Here is a 19,466-nt window from a genome sequence, read left to right as displayed (position 1 = left end):
CAGACCTGATGGCGGCTACTTACCCAGAAGACATAGAACTGCCCAACCTCCCAGATAACACGGCGTGGGACCTTGAGACAAGGGAGGTGGAGGTAGGAAGCAGCTGGGGGAACGCCCCATCAGAGCCCATGTCGATGTGTTTTGGGGGATCCCCACTGACCAGAGCTGGTGTGACTCTGCCTCCTACCCATCTCCTTTGCCTCTCCCAACCCAGAGTGCCTTGGTGGTGTGCTTGGTGCTGGACCCTGCTTCAGGGAAAACCCACTGGCATACTGTGTGAACCGCTCCGCCCTGCCCCTGGCCCAGGGCTCTTATATTCTTTGGACTGCCCCGCCCTGCGAACAAGCTGCTGAGGCTGATTAAACGCTGCCCAGCCCTGCCCCAGGCCCAGGGCTTCTGCACAGACTGGGTGTGTAGAGGCTGAGTCTGACTAATGGACTGCCCTAGGGCTGGGGCTTCTATCTTGACTGCCCACCTGCAGCCCTGTTAAATGGGACTGGGGCCCATGGAGACTGCTGTCTGCCCAGAACCAGGCGGTGCCTTGGTTTGGAGAGGTCTTGTGGCCTGCTCCACCCCAGAGGGGGTGCACATGCCTGACCCAACCTCTACACCCAGTTTGAAGCAATTTGCCCTGGTTTGGCTCTCTCAGCTGTACCCAGAGTATCCTCCTGTCTTCCAGACACATGAAGAGAGAGAGAGATCCAGTGTATGGAGAGGTTCCTGGCCACCCTATCCCAGTGACCCCTGCCTGCCTTGGGGACAGGGGCTTCTCGGCCCAGGTTAGGGAGTGTCGGCTGGGATATCTCGGCACAGCTAATTCAACACACTGCATGAGTCCAGGAAAGGTGGTATCATTGCACATGGGCTCTCCCTGGGCCCTCTTCTCTGCAACAGTGAGGTCCTGGGTGTCCTCCTCACCCCGGCTGCCACCCTCAGCCACCCCCTCCCAGACAGCCACCCACCCAAAGCTCCTCCTTCACAGGCCAGCTCTGCACCTTGGCTGTGCGGGGAGGAACCAATGGTCACATGGCAGCTCCACCCAGGCGCAGCCAGTGTCTCCCAGGACAGGACAGAGCAGGCCCGGCTCAGGCAGTGCTGCTGCGTTAGCTCAGTGGGTTTATTGAGGACACAGGCACAGCTGACAGCAGGGTCACTGGAACAGCCTGGCCCAGAGCTGCTGGTGCAGGGCTGGGAGCGTCTCACCAGGGAAGAACTTCCCCTTCCCAGTTCCCAAAGGCCCCATTGTCCTTCTCGCAGAGCGTGGAGAGCACGTGCAGCATCCCTCGGACACTCGCCTCCGCCGTCAGTAGAGCCTGCGGGGGGGAAGCAGAGTTAGGCGGGAGCCTGCCCTGGGACTGACTCAGGACACCAGGGGCCCACAGGCAGGGTCCAGCTGGCATTCCCTTGAATTGTCCCACACCCGAGTGGCATGAATTTTCTTATGTGTGTCGAGGTGAGGGGGTGCAACACGCAGCTGACGTGTGACTCCTCCCCTTCACCCCCGTGCACATAACACAATTCATGTGGTGGGAGTGCGGCCAAAGGGTCTGAGTGGGGGAAGGGCTCCGGGCTGGGACAGAGGGTTGGGGTACAGAAGTGTGAGGGCTCTGGCTGGGAGTTTGGGCTTTAGGGAGGTGCCAGACATTAGGGATTCAGGCTTCCAGAAGGGAGCTCTGGGTATGGAAGGATCTCAGGACTGTGGGTGGCTGTGAGGATAGGGGTCCAGGCTCTGAGGTGGGGTCCTGGAGTGGGTTTAGGCTCTGGGTAGGGAGTGGGGTGTAGAAGGGGTACAGGGTCACAGCTGGGAGTTGGGTTTTGGGGTACATGAGGACACTGGGTGGAGATCACAGATATCACCCCCATGGAAGTACCTGCGAGCTGGTGCGCATGACGACCAGCTCCCCCTCTCCGGCTCCTCACAGCAGCAGCTCTGCTCACCTTCACTCTGGGATGCCAGCAGCTTGAGGAACCAAGCAAGCGGCAGCAGGAGGTTGGAAGCCCAGGGCACAGCACTGAATCCCTGAGGGCATCTGAGTGGGACGCAATCCCTCCATGCAGGGCAGAGGTGGAGGGCAGGGTGGGTTCCAGCATAACCTTTACCCCTACAATGAATATCTGCCACAACATGTGGCTACCACTGGCCTCTCCCAGCGAGATCGCTAACTGGTCAGAGGTGGAATTCCCCATGTGTGTCTGCACAGCACCAGGGTGGACAGCAACAATCAGGATCCCGTCTCCGCCGTACCCCAAGGCCTGGCACTTGGTGAGCATGTTCAGAGCAGCCTGTGGGCGAGATGCCATGAGCAGAGACAGCAGAGTGTGGGGGAGGGAATGAGCCCTGTAGGAAATGACTTGCCCTTCCGAGGGGAGGGACGGGAAAGGCTGACAAGGAAGTGAGGCGGCATTAATTTTAATTTTGTCTTTCCATGTGCAGAACAAATTTTATGTCCACTGAGACATGTGTGGATGGGCACTGCCAAGAAAAACACATGCTGCTGGCTGTGGGTGCTCTTCTAATCAGCTGGGCAGCATTTGGATTTCTCCTGGATGGCCTCTCAAGCACTCAGCTTCTGGGAAGCACTCGTGAGAACAAAACACTCCTGTGGGCTGCACTCTCTCATGCTCTCAATGACGACAGCAACCCACACAGATGCGAGTATAGCTGCCCTTTGATAAGCCACTGATGCTGAGGCCTCCAGTGAGCTATGACAGGTGAGCACACCTGAGAGCCGTGCTGAGTCTGCTCTCGGTTATGCAGGGTCTGGTTGGTTAGGGAGAAGTGGAAAAGTGACATGGATGCTCCTTTTGGTTTTCCCATAACTTTTCCAGATGCAGTGAGGATCAGGCCCCCCTTCAGTTGAACTGGGGATGGTCTCTAAATGGGGTATGCCCACCCTTAGAAAGGGGGTAGAATTAACAGCTCCTCAGTGACCCTTCCCTGAGCTGACACTGGCTCGACTGGCGCTGAGCTGCACCTGGCCCATCACTGCATGGGGATTTCTCTGGCGGGAGACAGGCACAACAGAAAGTTCCTCACCGCATGGGAACTCTGATCTAAAGCTGTGAGCGTCCACGGCTGTAACTGCTGTTGTACGCAGGGGAGGGAGAAAATGGCAGTGGGTGAAATAAGAATATCATACTTGCCCTTTATAAAGCTATGGTATCCCCACGTCTTGAGTACTGTGTGCAGATGTGGTCTCCTCACCTCAGAAAAGATATATTGGCGTTAGAAAAGGTTCAGAAAAGGGCAACTAAAATGATAAAGGGTTTGGAAGGGGTCCCACATGAGGAGAGGCAACAGAGACTGGGACTTTTCAGTCTAGAAAAGAGGAGAGTGAGGGGTGATATGATAGAGGTAGATACAATCATGAATGGAGTGGAGAAAGTGGACACAAAAAAGTTATTTACTTGTTCCCATACTAAAAGAAGTAGAGGACATCAAATGAAATTAATGGGTAGCAGGTTCAAAACTAATAAAAGAAAGGGCACAGTCAACCTGTGGAACTCCTTTCCAGAGGAGGCTGTGAAGGCCAGGACTCAAACAGAGTTTAAAAAAGAGCTTGATAGATATTTGGAGGTGAGGTCCATAGATGGCTATTAGCAAGGGGTAAGGGATGGTGTTTGGCCTTTTGTTGAAGGCGGGAGACGGATGGCAGGAGACAAATCGCTTGACCATTGTCTTCAGTTCACCTCCTCTGGGGCATCCGGCACTGGCACTGGCACCAGCATGGCCGTTCTTATGTTCACCTTATAGACTGGGTAAGGGCAGCGATGTTCTTATGTTATTTCTTAACACCCTTTCTGTGGGCACTGCTGAGCAGGGACCCCAGGGGCTCCAGGGTGGGACAGCCACATGGACACCTGCCTCAGGCCCTGTTGCTGGTGCTGCAGACTGATCTATTGCTCTCAGTTTCAGAGAGAGGGGAGTGTGACATTCAACCCCACAGGCAAGTGTCTGCCCCTTTCCCAGCTGTGCACAGCCCAGCTCATCCCAGCTGCTGGGAGAGACCAGAGCCCCTGAGCCAGCCTGAGGGACAGGCCCTTCTCTCAGAGGTAGCTGCCCATGTGAGTGGCTGCAGCTTAGCCAGGGCTGCCGCCAACCTTGTCCCCATGTCTGGCTGGGGTGCTGCACCCCGGCTGTATTTGGGGCCCTGCTCACCCCAGGAATCCACACTGCAGGGAACAGGAGTGAGAGTAGCACTGCCGGGCCAAATCTGCCCATCCTGTGTCCCTGGCCAACTAGTGAATTGCAGAAAGGTTCCTGGCAGGGTTGACTTTGGGACATATGAAAAACACATAACAAGAGAAGATGAGGTGGCCGAGTGGTTAAGGCGATGGACTGCTAATCCATTGTGCTCTGCACGCATGGGTTCAAATCCCATCCTCATCGCATCTTTCTTTGTTGATTTCCAGCCTTATATTGGGATGCCACTTCCACCACAGCTGAGCCTGCTGCCTCCAAGCACGGGACACCTCTGTGAGGCTGAGCTGAGCTCCAGCTGGCAGAGGTGGGGGTGGGATGATTTCATTTGCCCTGAAAGTGCCAAGCCTGACTCCAGTGTCAGCTCCACTCACCTCTGCCCCCTGCAGTGCTGCTGTGTGGAGCTAAGCAGGGCCCCAAACACAGCCAGGGCTGTAGTTCCCTGGCAAGGAGGGGGCAGCCCTGACTCAGCTGAGGTCAGGCACAGGTGCAGCTGCCTCTGAGTGAAGGGCTGGTTCCCCAAGGCTTGATGCAGTGCTCTGGTCTCTCCCAGCTCCTGGGCTGGGCAGTGCATATCTGGGAAAAGAGCAGATACTTGCCCAGGGGGAAGGAATGTTTCTCTGCCCCTGACAGCAATAGATCCAGCCACAGGGCCTGGGGCAGGTCTCCATTCAACTGTTCCCCGCTGGGCAAGCCCTGAGTTTTTCTGTGCTTCTCAGCAGCTGGGAAAAGCCTCTTTGGCACATATCTCCTGCTCCACAGCTGAAAGGAGCACACAGGAGCTGCTGGGTTCAGCTCCCAAGGGTGCCGGGCTGCTACCTTCTGCAGCCCCTGGTGTTGGCCCTGACTGGACATGGGGCTGAAGGGACCTTTGTTCTGACCCACAATGGATGTTCTGAAGGTTCACATGCTGGTGACAGGCCAGTGCTCCAGGCCCTCCTGGACACTCCTGCCCTTGTGGGAAAGGAGCAGCTCTGGGCTTTCACGTCAAACTGCACATAGCGACTGCCACACTGTGGGGTGGCTCTTGCAGTGCTGCTGAGCCCGGCTTTGTGTGCTGTGTCTGAGACTGGAACCCGCAAGCCCCTTTGGGGTAACGACTGCAGCAGGACAGGTCAGTGTCCGGGCTCCAAAGCAGCCAGACCCACTGAAATGCCGGAGAGTCCAGGGAAACACTTCCCTGCCCCTGGGCTGTTTTCACCGGCTTAACTCCCTTCCAGAATTCACCTGAGTGAGACGCTGACACGGCCACTTCTCAGCCCCAGCCAGGGCACTCAGCCACTAGCACACCCAGGTGCCGCTCTCAGAGCTGGGACAGCTGGGTTTGGCTTGTGCTGCAGGGCTGTAAAATGCCAGGGGAGTCACTTACCTTGAGTGCTCCTTCCTGCCCCATCTCCCCCTGCCCACTCCCAGCCATCGCTCCCAACCCTTGTTGCTACTTGCGCCAACTGGCCAGAGGGGAACATTTCTCTGACGCCCCCAGAGCTCATTTTTCTTTTGTTTGCTTTTCCAGTTACCAGTCTGGAAAGAAGTCATGGAGATGCAAAGATTGACAAGCTTGGTGGTGATTGGGTGGGAATATCTGGCTGAGGGAGGCCACAACAGCCTTGGTTGGGAGTTCACAGAGGCTCTGGCCACACTAGCCTCTTGTTTGAGAGGGGCTGTGGTAATGAGCCACGTCGCCAGATGCTAATGAGGCACTGCCGTGAATGTGCAGCACCCCATTAACAGAATGGCAGCCACCCTTGCTTTGAAAGTGCTGCTTTCAGAATACACGCTGTGAGTGTAATAGGGGACCCTTCGAAACACTCCCCTGGATTTCAAAAGCCCCTTCTTCCCAAACAGCATCTGGTACAGGTGAAGAAACTTGAACTCAGAACGTTTCTTTGCAATATTTGCCCCAAGCCATTGCACTACTGAAAGACGAGCAGCTCACCGATATGTACACCTCAGAGCTCAGCTCAATCACTGCCAAGGCTGGATCAACAGCTCAGAGACCCTCACCGCTGCATGGCTTTTTTGGGGGTGGCAGCCAAAAAGGAAGAGGAAAGACACTGAGCACCTATGGTTAGACTGCAGGTGTATCTCAAAATAACTGGCGCAATTTGTGCATTGCCAATTAAGTGGATGATTTCGAAATACCTTATTTGAAATGTGGGCCAATTGCAAAGGTTCCATTTGCCCTCTCTGCAGGAGGGGGAGCAGAACCAGAGTAGAGCACTGAAATGTCTGTACCTCTGTGTCTCTAAATAGCAGCTGCAGTCTAACCATCCCCAGGAAGCAAGCTGCAGGATCATCAAAAGTGCCAGATAAAGAAGTTACTGCCACTGACTGCACTCAGCAGCATCTGATTGATTGGTGGGTGTCCTTCAGCAGGTTCTTTTTGTAATGATAGATGATGCTCCAAGCAGATGAGAGAGAGGTGCCCCACACATGGTGGAAATCTGTCTCCCTAAGTGGCTGTAGCTCTGTTCGTGGGAGAAGCCAGAGAAGCAGGGGATGAGCTGTAATATGTGCATCGAGAAACAAAGTTTAATCAAACCTCATTTGTAAAACCACTGTGAGCTGGGGAAGGGACAGAAGCTGGGGGAAACTGTGTTTGTCCTGCAGGAGGGTGAAGGTGAATGAATCCAAGGGGCACTCTTTGTGTGGTGGTATAGTTCAGTGGTAGACTGTCTAAATACAGTTTTAGAGATTTTTTGGTCAGATCTAAAGACCTCCCTTTTCCCATCACATTCTGGATTTCTATTCTACGTGTATTTCTCATATGGACATGAACCCTCAACATTTGCTACCGCCAATGCATATAACCCTAGCAAACCCTTCCCTCAGCTGACAAGAGAGAGTGATATGAGCAGAGAGGTGCTCACTGAGAGTCTATAAAATGTATCACATTCAGCCACATCTATCTGCACACTTTTAAATGTGTGTGAATTCAGAGCCAGGGTTATTGTACCCTCCCTCACCCAGATATTCCTCGACAATCACCACCAGCCTTTCTTGTCTCTGCTTCTCCCTTACTTCTCTCCAGGCTGGTTACTTGAAAAGAATAATGAACCTGTCTAGTCTCTCTGGGCTTAGCAGAAAGAAGAGCAGGGATTGATGTCTGGGGGAGGACAGCAGCAGAGATGGGGCAGGAAGCAGTGTTCTGAGTGGCAAAACAGCTGGAGGGTGGCAAGCACTGCAAGGTGCCAGCTTAAAAATAGTTACAGGAGGTGAGAGAAAAACCAAAAGACTGCTCCTATGGTGTAATGGGCAGCACTCAGGACTCTGAATCCTGTGATCTGAGTTCAAATCTCAGTGGGACCTTCTGTTTGTTCACTCTAAGCCTCTTCCCTATCTATAAATCAAGGGGGGGGTGGTCTTTATGCATGTGAGTGAGGATTTCTTCCTCCTGGTTGATTAATGAGGCCCCCTGGTGTTGGGTCTCTTGTTGGGGTGTTTCACTAATATACCTGCAATAAGTTGGGCCTCTGGAACACAGCAACCCTCTTAGGAATTCAGGAGGACCTGTGGCAGGTGCTGCAAATAGATGCATTGCTGTAAAGGCCAGAGAGAGGGGAGTGCCACATTCATTTCCCCAGGGCAAATGTCTGCCCCTTTCCCAGCTCTGCACAGCTCAGCCCAGCAGCTGAGAGAAACCAGAGCCCCTAAGTCAGCCTTGGGGAAAGGACCTTCCCTCCCAGGCAGGTTCCTGTGCCCCTGTCTGCAGCTGAGTCACAGCTGTCCTTTCCCCTCTGCCTGGCTGAGGCATCACATTCCCCAGGTGTGTTTGGGGCCCTGCTTAGCAGGGGGGAGTGTGGCACTTTTGAGCTGACATCAGAGATATGTTGGGCCCTGCCATGGAAAATTAAAGCATCCCCCTCCAGCCTCATGCAGTTACCTTGTGCTTGGAGTCTGCCCAGCAGAGGAGCTGGAAGCCAGCAGGGTCAGGGATGGGGTGCGCAGAAAGCAGGAGATGCACAAGAGACTTCAGTAGGAAAGGAAGCAGAAAGGCCAAACAATAACGGGATTTGAATGCAGTGTGCAGAGTACAACACATTAGCAATCCTTCTCCTTTTCCCCTCAGCCACCTCACCTGAGTGGTGCCTGGGCTTTTGAAACATGCCAAGGTGAGCACTGCCAGGAACCTTTCTGCCACTCCTTGGCTGGCTGGGGACACCCGAGGGGCAGGTGTGGCTGTTTAAAGAGGCCCCCTGTGCTATTGTGCACTTCTTTGCTCCTCCCCTGGGCTCACCTTGTCCTGTAGACACACACTCAGTGGGCACCTGTGCTGAGCTAATGTCCCTGCAGCTGCCTGGCCTGGGCCTCTGCCTCGGGTGCTGTAGGGCAGCCGACTACAGGGAGAGAGAATTGGCCTCATCTGGGCTCTGGCCTGTGCAGCTCCACTATCCCTCCACAACCATTGACAGTCGTATCATTAACACCCCAGACTCCAATCCTGTCCCTGGGCGCACACACACCACATGGCAGTGAGGGTGCTGGGGAAGCTGGGCTTGCATTGGCTGCATGCATTGGCCCAGAGCCCCCTAAATCAAGCCATGAGTGAGGCAGGCTAACACCAGCACCACTGCCATGGGTCAGAAGGTGGCCTTGAGAGTGAAGAGCCAAGACATTCACAGAGTGACACTTGAGTGGCTGAGGGTTCAGAGCCAGTGCAGCCAACTGAAGGGGGAGGTGTAGGAAGGAGTCCATGGAGGAGTAGTGAGAGCTGGGAGGGGAAAGCCCAGTTGTGCTGGGAGTAGGGTCCCTCAGGGGCTGGAACCAGAGGGAGGATGGGCCTAGGTTCCCCCAGCTGCCACTGAGGTCATGGTGTGGACCAGGCCTGTGGCAGGGAATGAGAAGACTGCAGGGTCACTGTGGGAGTGACAGAGAATTGAAGGACTTGGTCCCAGGAGGGAGGAAATGCCAAGTTATCCAAACAAATGCTGAGTCAAAAGCTGGACCTTTGCAGCTTCTGCCAGTGAGAGGTGCTGCCACAGCAAAGGGGACAGGTGTCGTCACAGCAGGGGCCACATCTTGAGCAATTGAAGGGAAGAAAAACACACACAAGGACACCAGCCCCCTCTTGTCCTGACACACTGTCAGAGAAAGGCAGAAGAAGGGCTAGTTTGGGCTTTGGAACCCTGGAGCTTTCTCATCCTGAGCAAGAAGCGCACCCTGAGACCACCCTCAGAAAAGAAGCTCTGGGGGCTCTTCAGGACCACGTTTCAGCAAAGAGCCAGTAGCTGATAAAAACAACAAGAAGTCCTTTGGCGCCTTTCAGAGGAGCAGCTATTTAGGAGCAGATGCTTCCGTGGGTTTCGTCAGTCCTACTGATAAGTCCTATGTCAAACTTCAGGACTACCACTGTGCAGACGTAACTTTGTGTGCCCCAGCCCCAGCCATGAGGCAGCTGCAGGAACGCTGTCGCCTCTGGAATGAGTTCAGTGGGTCAGAAGAGCTCATTCAGCCCGAGGGGAATTGGCTCAAGTGGCAGAGCGCTTGCTCGGCATGAGAGAGACAGTAGCACTGATGCCCACGTTCTCCAGGGGGAGGTGTGTTTTTATTCCCTCTTCTCCAAGGCAGTGTCAGGCCAGGGGCTAAGTGCTTCTAGTGCCTCCTTCCTCTTCCCACTTGGTAGCCCCCCACCAAAACAAGCCCACGCAGGGCAGAAAGCTGCTGGTCCCGGCCCTCTGAAATACGATTCAAACCCATCAGGGTTTTTAGAGACACGTCACTTCTTAGTTAATATTTGAGGACGAAAAATATCACTCACATGGAAATTCTTTCCCAGAACGGCCATTCCCATTGCATGGAGCACCAGTGCTCCACAGAGCAGCCTGGGAATGACTGGCTGAGAATCAGCACACGGGATCATTTCCAGGGCAGAAGGCAATATGCCGCCTCTGTGATAGACCCAACCTGGAAAGCAGCCTATGGAAACCGGAAACACAGAAATGATCCAGGCGCACGGACAGTACAGACAGAATGCCTGTCCACACTGGAGCTGGGGACAGGAGCTGGCTGGCTTATGTCGGTGGACAGCAGCAGCCTGGAGCTGTTTGCTGCCTTTTGACTCTGTGCAGATGAGAAAGGACAACTTGTTTCCAGCCACAGTGGAGGGTGGGGAGAAAAGAGGAGCTTTGCAAAGCCATGGGCCAAGTCATCCCTCCCACCCACCCCATATGCTGTGGCTGGAAGCAGCTCCTGTCCCTTTCCTCCGACACACATTACAAAAATTGCTGCTGGGCACATTCTGATGGGAACCCTGACAGAAATCTGGGGTGGGCGTGTGACCCTGCAGCCTGCGTTCTGCTGGAATCCAACTGAACTTGCTCAAACTTGAGGAATTTTACGGGTGTCCCGTATTCAGCAAACGGAAACACGGTCACTCTCGGGAAAGTGCTGCCTTGGATTGTGGAAGAGACTCCTTGACAAGAACCCGACCTTGTCTCTTGCAACAGTGTAAGGTCTTCTCCAGCTCTAGCGGGGCTGGGTACAGGCACCTGACCCATTGTCATTACCTCTACAAATACACATCTACATCCTTAGCCGTGCACAGCCTTGCCCTCCGCTTTGGAGCCAAAATTAACAAGCCACAGAACTCTACTGCAAAATCCTGGCCTCCATCTACATAATCTTACAGTCCTTCACTCATTCCCACTTTCTCCCTCTTCTGCGTACAGCACCTCTGACAGCTGTGGAAAGTGGATCATCATTGCAGCGACTCCTCGGTCAGGGCACGGTCACCGCAGCGGTGTTGCCCTTCTGCACAGGAACGTAGCCAGAACTTGATTGGCCCTGCACCAAAAGATGAGGAAGTAGCAAACCAAACCAAACCGACCAACCCGCTCACCTGAGAGGAGGACTAACAAATAGACAAATAAGGTCTGGCTTATTGGAGCACTTTCTGTTTTGTCACCTGATAGCAGCAGAGTTATTTCCCTGGATGTATCATTCCATAACCCCAGCTGTGAGCAGGCAGGGAACTCAGGGCTCTGACTAGGGCAGCTCTCACTGAGCAGAGGCAGGGAGGGACCATGGCTGGCTTGAATCTCTGCAGCGTTCTGGTGACCGGGGCCAATCAAGGAATTGGTCTGGAATTCGTCAAGCAGCTTCTGGGGAACTCCAACCCACCGGAGTGGGTCTTTGCCACCTGCCGGGAAGCAGCAGGAGAGCGAATGCAGGTGAGAACGGGGCGAGGGAGATTGAGTAAGCAGTAGCTGGAGGGGGAAGCAGAAGCTGCCCAAGGGGCTTCCAGTGTTGCAGCACTTGGGGCTGAGACCCACACACTAGAGCAGGCAATGACTGCAGACCCTGCTCCAGCTCGAAGGTGCACAGTTGCACCCCAAACCCTCTACACCTGGCAGCTCAGGTCCCAGAGCAGTGAGGATGTGGCAGCACTGGCTGAGCCTGGGGCAACTACCCAGGGGCTGTGGACCGGCTCGCCCAGCATAGGTGAATAATGACTATAGCACAGCTATACCCAGTCCCACCAGCCTCCAGGGAGCCCAATTCATGAGTCTGACACCTCCCTTGTCTGTCACTGCCTCAGGCCCTCTGTCTTCTCAGCTCTGCTCACACACCCAGCCTGGGGAACTGCAGGTTCTGAGTAACTTCTGGGTCATGGCACCAGCTCCTTCCTCAGCTGAGAAAATCCCCAATCACAAGCAGCTCATGAGAGCTTGTGTCACTGTCAACTCCCAGCTGCTGGGATGGGACTTCCCTTACCTCTCCTGGGGGAACTGCCCTCCAACCCCTTCCTCCCACTCCCCATTAGTGATGGGGAAGTGATTTGTGTCCCAGACTCCATCGCCCTGAGTTAGACAATGGCACTGGAAATGCTCAGGGGCAATTAGAAGCCTCCTACTGCTGCAGAACCCAGGGCAGGTTGTTGCACAAGGAGGCTTGGTGGAGAAAAGCAGTTAAGACATTGACTTGGTTCCCAGGATCAGTGGGGATCTGGATTCTGCCCAGCCTGGCCCTGGGCGTGGGCCCAATGTCAATAACCATTTACTTCATTCTTTTTCAGGAATTGCAGAAGCTGGAGGCCAAACATCCGAACCTGGTGATCATTGCGCTGGGTGGGTGCCCGGCCCCAGGCCCAGAGCTGAGGTTCCATCTCCCTGCGGCATGTTCTTCCTGTTCCTATCCCTCTCTGCATCCCCCACCTCCCAGGTTCACCCAATCCCAGTGAGGAGAACAGGACCAGAGTCAGTAATTGCTGAGAGCCCTTTGACACCTTCCACAGCCCCAGAGGAGGCAGGTGTGAGTGGAAATTCTGGCAGGGTTGGTTGGCTCTGGAGAGGCTGGAAAGCCCCAGGACCACCATGTGGCAGGTTGCTCCTGTGAAAATCACATAAGGGCAGCTCTGTCCAGCATTCCCACTTCTGGGATGGAGCCCTGCACGTCCAGCTGGGGACTTCTCTCACCTACAATGCATCACAAGCAATTCTAAATCATCCACTTCCTTTGTCTAGGTGAGATCAACGCCACACGTATGAACTAACCACTAACTCCAGCACATTTCCATTTTCTAGGCTACTCAGATTGTCCAAGGAAATGATCATAATTGTCTCTCTGAACTGGCCTTTCCTCTTGTTGCTCCAGCACAGCTCCTCGTGCCTGGACCCAGCAGCAGTTCCCACCCCCCGACTCCCTTCCCCAACCCCTCTCCCACCTCTGAGCCCAATGGAAGAAGCTCTGTGGCCCAGGGGGCCGTACCCTGGTAGGGGTGACATCGGAGAGGAGGAATCATGCTCTTGACCCCCTGCTCTGTCACTGCAGATGTCACAGACCCAGCCAGCATCAAGGCGGCGGCAGCCAGAGTTGAGACACACCTGAAAGGCTCGGGGCTGAATCTGCTGATAAACAACGCTGGGATGGCGAAGTTGAGCACACTGGAGTCAGAGACACCAGAGGACATGGCCCTGGTGTACGCGACCAACGTGACGAGGCCGTTGCTGGTGAGCCAGGTAAGGGCCCTGACAGAAAGCACATGGCCAGATGCACCAGGGTTTGACGGCGCTTGGGCAAGGAATCCTCCCTTCCCTGGGATTGGGTAACTGGGTCAATGTGGGGCCTTGGCTGGGAGCACAAAGGCTGCAGGTGCATCATGGGACTTGAACCTCTCAGAAAGAAAACCTCACCCCCAGATCCCTGCATGGCCCTGGCTCTGCACACCAAAGGCACCGAGTGCTTGTGAGCATCTGTCTGAAGCCCCGGGACCCCCTGGGCAGCTCATGAGGCTCACAAATGGGGGTCTGGGTCCGAGCGCTGGCAGGTGTCTGGGTGAAGGAGGGGCCACTGGTGCCTGCTCCACCCCATGCCCTGCCCCCACTCAGCCTCTTCCCCTGATGCCCCACCCACACTGCACCCACACTCAGCCCCACCCCCACTTCATCCCCAGCCTGAGGGAATTTTTGAGTCACTCGCACCAGGAACTGGCACTAACTCGACAGCCCAGAAAATGAGCTTCCCCGTGTGTTCACTTCGAACCCATCTCAGTGCTGGGTGCTCAGCAGAGTGATGGCCCCCGGCTGGGCTCACCTCGGCTGCCTTGCGAGCAGCAGCCCTGCTGACCCTGCGTGTGGGGGAGCACAAGGGGCTGCGGGGGGGCAGGACAGGCTCGGAGGGCTCCACGCTGGGTGGGTCTGTCACTGGCCTGTGTACAGAGACCGAGTGTGGCGCAGACCGGGGAGTCAGGGCTTGTGTGGCAGAGGCTGGGGGGTTCAGGCACCTGCTCCGGAGCTGGCACAGACCAGTTAGCTTCATGCCAAGGGCAGGTGGTGGGGAGATGCCTCAGAGCAGGGGAAAGAGATTCTTCCAACCCCGGCAGGGCTGTGGGGAGGCTCTGTGCCCTCCCTGGTCCTCATCCTTCCACTCCTCTCCCCACACACCCTAGCTCCTGGCCAAGCCACAAGCTGTAGCCTGGCTGGGCAACTCAAACCATTGACCTGCCCAGGGTAGGCAGGTGGGGGAGCAACATCCAGCCTGAGTCCCTGATCCAGGGGCCTCTTGCTCAGGATATAGGGGGGGTTCCCACAGGTGTCCACATGACTCTTCCCCTGCCCTGGCTCTGGCTTGCAGCCTGGCCCAGCAAAGACTCACAGCTGAGGAGCTGCAGCTGGGCCATGCTCAGAGCCATGTGGGCAGCTGTGGGGTGCCGCAGACCCCCCATCTCTCTGCCCTGGATGGGGACTCTGAAGGCGGGAACATGAGTTGGGTCATTCTGGGCTCCTACCTGGGCATGAGCAGGGTCCACAGCTCCCCACACCTGCCTGTGTGGGGCTCCTTCTTCTGGCTTGGCCGGGGGTTGAGTTTCAGGGGGAAGAGCAGAGACCCACCGCATTCTGGTGGCCTGTCTCGCGAGCACGAGGCTGGTTCCTTTTCTGACCTCACGGCTGCTCTGCTCTCCCCACTGCCCAGGCCTTCCTGCCCTTGCTGAAGCAGGCTGCCCAGGGAAGCCCCCAGACAGGGCTGAGCTGCAGCAAGGCGGCCATCGTCAACATGTCCAGCGAGGCTGGCTCCATCCGGAATCTTTACCTCTGGCATCTGGGACAAGTCATCTCCTATCGCTGCAGCAAGGTGCAGGGCACACCCAGCAGGGCCTGACTGCTGCCTGGGTTTGCTACTTGCACAAATTTGTTTAACTCGGAGTGTTCCCCTTGGTCCTTGTCCTACTGCCACCACTCCAGCCTCCAGCTCTGTGCTGGGCAGGGCCGGCAGATATTTGTCTGCCTGCAATTCACTTGGGCTTCAGATCAGAGTTCCCATCCGGTGAGGAACTTTCTGTTGTGCCTGTATCCCGCTGGAGAAATCCTCACACTCTGAGGGGCCAGGGCAGCTCAGCCCCCGTCCAGCCAGTCTCAGCTCAGGGAAGGTCACTGCGGAGCTATGAATTCTATCCCCCCTGGGGTGGACATTCCCCACTTTGATACTATCCCCAGTTCAACTCAAGGGGGTCAGATCCTTGCTGCGTCTGGCTCAAATGTCGGGTACCCCAAAGGAGCATCGATGTCACATTTCCACTTTCCTCTAACTGCCCAGATCCTGCGTAACAGAGAGCAGCCTCAGCACGGCTCTCATGTGTGCTCACCTGTCACGGCTCACTGCAGGCCTGTCAGCATCAGCGGCTCATCAGAGTGCAGCCACACCTGCATCTCGGTGGCTTGCTGTCCTCATTGAGCCCATCAGAGACTGCAGCTCCCACGAGTGTTTTCTTCTCACTAGTGTTTCTGACAGGCTGAGTACTTGGGCAGCCATCCTGGAAAAACTCACATGCCACCCAGCTGATCAGCAGAGCACGCACAGCCGGCAGCGTGTGTTTTCATTGGTGGGTGCCATCCACACATGCTTCAGTGCACACAAAGTTTATTCTGCACATAGAAGGACAAAAATAAAAGGAGCTCTGATCTCACCCCTTTGTCTCTCTGTCTCTCCCATCCCTCCCTTCGGGAGGGTGGGTCGTTTCCTACAAGGCTCATTCCCTCCCACACACTCTGCTGTCTCTGCTCATGGCGTCTCACCCGCAGGCTGCTCTGAACATGCTCACCAAGTGCCAGGCCTTGGGGTATGGTGGAGACGGGATCCTGAGTGTCGCTGTCCATCCTGGCTGGGTGCAGACAGACATGGGGAATTCTGACTCCATCCAGGTAGGTGCCTCGCTCGGAGAGGACAGTGATTGCCAAGTGTTAGGAGCAGATGTTCATTGTAGGGGTAATGGCTGTGCTGGAACCCATCCTGCCCTCCGCCTCTGCCCTGTGTGGAGGGATTGTGTCCCACTCAGAGGCCCTCAGGGATTCCATGCTGTGCTCTGGGCTTCCAACCTCCTGCTGCCGCTTGCTTGGTTCCTCAAGCTGCTGGCATCCCAGAGTGAAGGTGAGCAGAGCTGCTGCTGCTGCTGTGGGGTTTTTATGGGCACCAGCTCACAGGTACTTTCATGCAGTCATGTCTGTGTTCTCCACCCAGTATCTTCATGTACCCCCAAAGCCCAAATCCCATCCTGGACTCTGGACAGCTTCAACTTACCACTCTCCAGCCAAGAGCTGAAACCCACTCCAGCTCCCCAGCCCAGATCGGGGACCCCCATCCTCACACCCACCCCCCAGTCCTGAGCACCTTCCACATCTTCTGGTAGCCCAAATCACTAATTTCCAGCATTTCCCTAAAGCCCAAACTCCCAGGCAGAGCCCTCACACTCCTGCATCCCAACCCTCTGTCCCAGCCCAGAGCCCAGAGCCCCTCCCCCACTCACACCCCTTGGCCCCATTCCCACAGCATGAATTGTGTTACCTGCACCAGGGTGAAGGTCATGCATCACAACACAGCTGTGTTTTGCACACCCCCTGCCTTGGGACACACAAGAAAATTCATGCCACTCAGGGGAGGGACAGTTCAAGGGAACTCCAGCTGGGCCAAGGGCTCAACTTGGTCCTGTCTCTGGGCCCCTGGGGTCCTGGGATGCTCCCAAAGTCAGCTCCCCCACCTCACTCTGCTTCCCCCACCCACAGGCCCCAGTGACGGTGGAGGCGAGTGTCAGAGGGATGCTACACGTGCTCTCCACGCTCTGCGAGAAGGACAATGGAGGCTTTGTGAACTGGGAAGGGAAAGTTCTTCCTTGGTGAGATGCTCCCAGCCCTGCGCCAAGAGCCCTGGGCCAGGCTTTTCCAGTGACTGTGCTGTCAGCTGTGCCTCTGGCCTCAATAAACCCACTGAGCTAACGCAGGGGCCCTGACTGAGCCTGGCCTGGTCTCTCCTGTCCTGGAAGCCACCGGCTGCACCTGGGTGGAGATGCCATGTGATGACTGGTTCCTCCCTCCACAGCCAAAGCCCAGAGCTGGTCTGTGAGGCAGGAGCTTTGGGTGTCCAGCTGGGAGAGGGTGGCTGAGAGTGAGGAAAACACCCAGGACCTCACTGCTGCAGGGAAGAGGCCCAGGGAGAGCTCACAGGCAATGACACCCCTTCTCCCGCACTTGTGCAGTATATTGAATTAGCCACCCTGAGTTATCTTGGCCAATGCTACCTAACCTGGGCCAAGAAGCCCCTGCCCCCGAGGCAGCCCAGGGGGCACTGGGAGGGGGAGGCCAGGAGCCTCTGGATACACTGGGTGTCTCTCTTCATCAGTCTGTCATACAGGAGGATTGTCTGGGCACAGCTGAGAAAGCCAAACCAGGGCAAAATGCTAACACAGTGTGTCCCGGTGTGGGCCAGGGTGTGCCCCAACTCGGGTGGAGCAGGCCGCAAGACCTCCCCAACTCTCAGCCCTGCCTCGTTCTGGGCAGGCAGCAGTCCCCATAAGGCCCAGTCCTCCTTATCTGGGCTGCAGGTGGGCAGCATATAGGCCCTGTCCGTGGGGCAGGATTGGCCACATCCCACTTAGGCAGTCAAGATGTAAGCCCCAGCCCTAGGTCAGGGCAGGGCCACAGTTGATTAGTCAGGCTCAACCCCTACAGCAGGGCAGGGCACACACAGTCTGTGTAGCAGCCCTGGATCTGGGGCAGGGCTGGGCCGCCTTTAATCAGGCTCAGCACCTTGTTAGCAGCTTGTGAGCAGCCACGGCTAACCTGCCTTTGCTTTGAAGTAGCCCAGGCACTTTGAAGTACCGGCGGGTTAGTCACTGTGAGAGACAAGCTGGCACTTCCAAGTTTGTTGCTTCAAAGTTGCGCGGGGGGCCCGCGGGAATCGAGAATTAGCTTAATGAAGTGCTGCTTTTGCATCACAGCACTTCGTTAGTAATCTCACAACACCCTATTTCCCATGCTCCCTTCCAAGATGGGAGCCAGTGCAAACACAGCCTGAGACAGCTGGGCAGGTTACTGAACTAATTAGAAATAGTGGATGGCTTTTTTTGAGGTCTTTAAGCCTCATTCTACTAGGAATAGTGCCTATTCCAAAAGAGAGAATGGGGGCTGTACGGACAGATAACTGGGGCTCTTTCAAAGAATAGTTTATTCCAAAATAATGCTGCTGTGTCGCCATAGCGCCAGTGTGCTTCAAGGGCTCTAATCTGAACTAGGCTCTCTGGTGTGGGGACGTGCTGTTTTCCAATAGGTTTTGTTTATTCTGGGCCTTCCTTGTCACGTGAAGGCTTCATTATCAAATGGCTTATTTGGGAGGAATAATTCTGAAATCAGCCATTCTGATATAACTCTGTAGTGCAGACAAACCTGGAAAATCTCTGCCCTGGGGAATAACAGTGGTGGTGAACTGGCAATGTGTAAAGACAAATTCCTGATTACAACCAGTCACAGTGTGGGATTATTTTGGGTGTGTCGACACTACAGAGTTTATATATATATATATATATATATATATATACATATGAGGATACACATGTCACGGAAGTGGAAGGGACCTCAGGAGGTCATTAAATCCAGTCCTCTGCCCTCCTGGCAGGACCTAACACCTTCCCTGACAGGCATTATTTTTTATCTCTATATAGGGCTTGTCTACACTGCCTCTACCTCCCCACTTGGAAGGGAACATGGTACGTAGGGTGTAGGGAGATTGTTAATGAAGTGCTGTGCTGCACAGGCAGCGCTTCGTTAAGCTAATTCCCCCCCACCAGCAACTCTTTAGTGTCGGCTGGTGTGTAGCTGTGGCTCACCTGCCCGTACTTTGCACTGCCTGGGGTACCCGAAAGTACCTTGAGTCCTCAAAGTTTGGAGGAGTTTAACACTTTGGAGTTGCCGGGGGCGGGGGAGAATTAGCTGAATGAGGTGCTGCGTATGCAGCACAGCACTTCATTGATGACGTCCTCACGCCCTGCTCACCAGCCTCCCTTTGAAGGAGGGCAGTGGTGTAGACAGACCCATTTGCCCCAGACTCCTAAATGGCTCCCCTCAAGGGCTGAGCTCACCCCCCTGGGTTGAACAGGCCAATGCTCAAAGCACTGAGCTCGCCGGCCTGCAGAGCAGGACCTTGGAAATGAGCAACAGGCGGCTGCAGGGCCCCTGGCCACTGAATGAGATTTCCTCCCCTCCCCCACCAGCCTGGCCTCCCCTTTCAGACTCTCTCACCCATCCCCCACTGCTCTGAGCCCAGCTGGGGGTTCCCTCAGCCCCGGCTGCCCCTTGCCAGCTGTCCTGGGCCCCTGCAGTGTGTCCCCTCAGATCCTGCCTCTCCCACCCCTCCGCAGTGCCCTGATCCCCTTGTCCCCTCAGACCCTGCCAACCCCCCCCACTGCCCTTTTCCCCTCCTCCCTCAGCCACAAGCCCTGGCCGGGTTCCCCTTCACACCTGCCACCCGTCCCCCGCTGGCACCCGGCCTCCCCCTCCCTCCG

General features: G+C 55.6%; 1 protein-coding gene and 2 non-coding genes across 3 annotated transcripts; all 3 read left to right on the top strand.

Moving 5' to 3' along the window:
* Positions 1–4,308: 4,308 nt before the first annotated feature.
* TRNAS-GCU (transfer RNA serine (anticodon GCU)) lies at positions 4,309–4,390 on the top strand. Its single transcript has one exon. It is a non-coding gene; the product is annotated as a tRNA-Ser (tRNA).
* Positions 4,391–7,438: 3,048 nt separating this feature from the next.
* On the top strand, positions 7,439–7,510 carry TRNAQ-CUG (transfer RNA glutamine (anticodon CUG)). The gene has a single exon. It is a non-coding gene; the product is annotated as a tRNA-Gln (tRNA).
* A 3,713-nt stretch (positions 7,511–11,223) lies between these two features.
* LOC142005151 (C-signal-like) lies at positions 11,224–16,809 on the top strand. The gene is made up of 6 exons (XM_074982840.1): positions 11,224–11,370; positions 12,216–12,267; positions 12,971–13,158; positions 14,612–14,770; positions 15,718–15,837; positions 16,696–16,809. The coding sequence occupies exons 1-6, from the start codon at positions 11,224–11,226 to the stop codon at positions 16,807–16,809; spliced, it is 780 nt and encodes a 259-aa protein (XP_074838941.1).
* Positions 16,810–19,466: the final 2,657 nt, after the last annotated feature.

This window comes from Carettochelys insculpta, chromosome 33 (genome assembly GCF_033958435.1).
Source record: "Carettochelys insculpta isolate YL-2023 chromosome 33, ASM3395843v1, whole genome shotgun sequence".
Taxonomy (NCBI): Eukaryota; Metazoa; Chordata; order Testudines; family Carettochelyidae; genus Carettochelys; species Carettochelys insculpta.
This window is presented reverse-complemented; position numbering and strand designations above follow the sequence as displayed.

What these genes read in the sequence shown, in the direction of transcription:
- LOC142005151 (XM_074982840.1), top strand. Translation starts at nt 11,224, where the DNA reads ATGGCTGGCTTGAATCTCTGCAGCGTTCTGGTGACCGGGGCCAATCAA. An exon ending in GGCCGTTGCTGGTGAGCCAG is followed by an intron (nt 13,159 to 14,611) that starts GTAAGGGCCCTG and finishes CCCACTGCCCAG; the next exon opens with GCCTTCCTGCCCTTGCTGAA. An exon ending in TCTCCTATCGCTGCAGCAAG is followed by an intron (nt 14,771 to 15,717) that starts GTGCAGGGCACA and finishes TCTCACCCGCAG; the next exon opens with GCTGCTCTGAACATGCTCAC.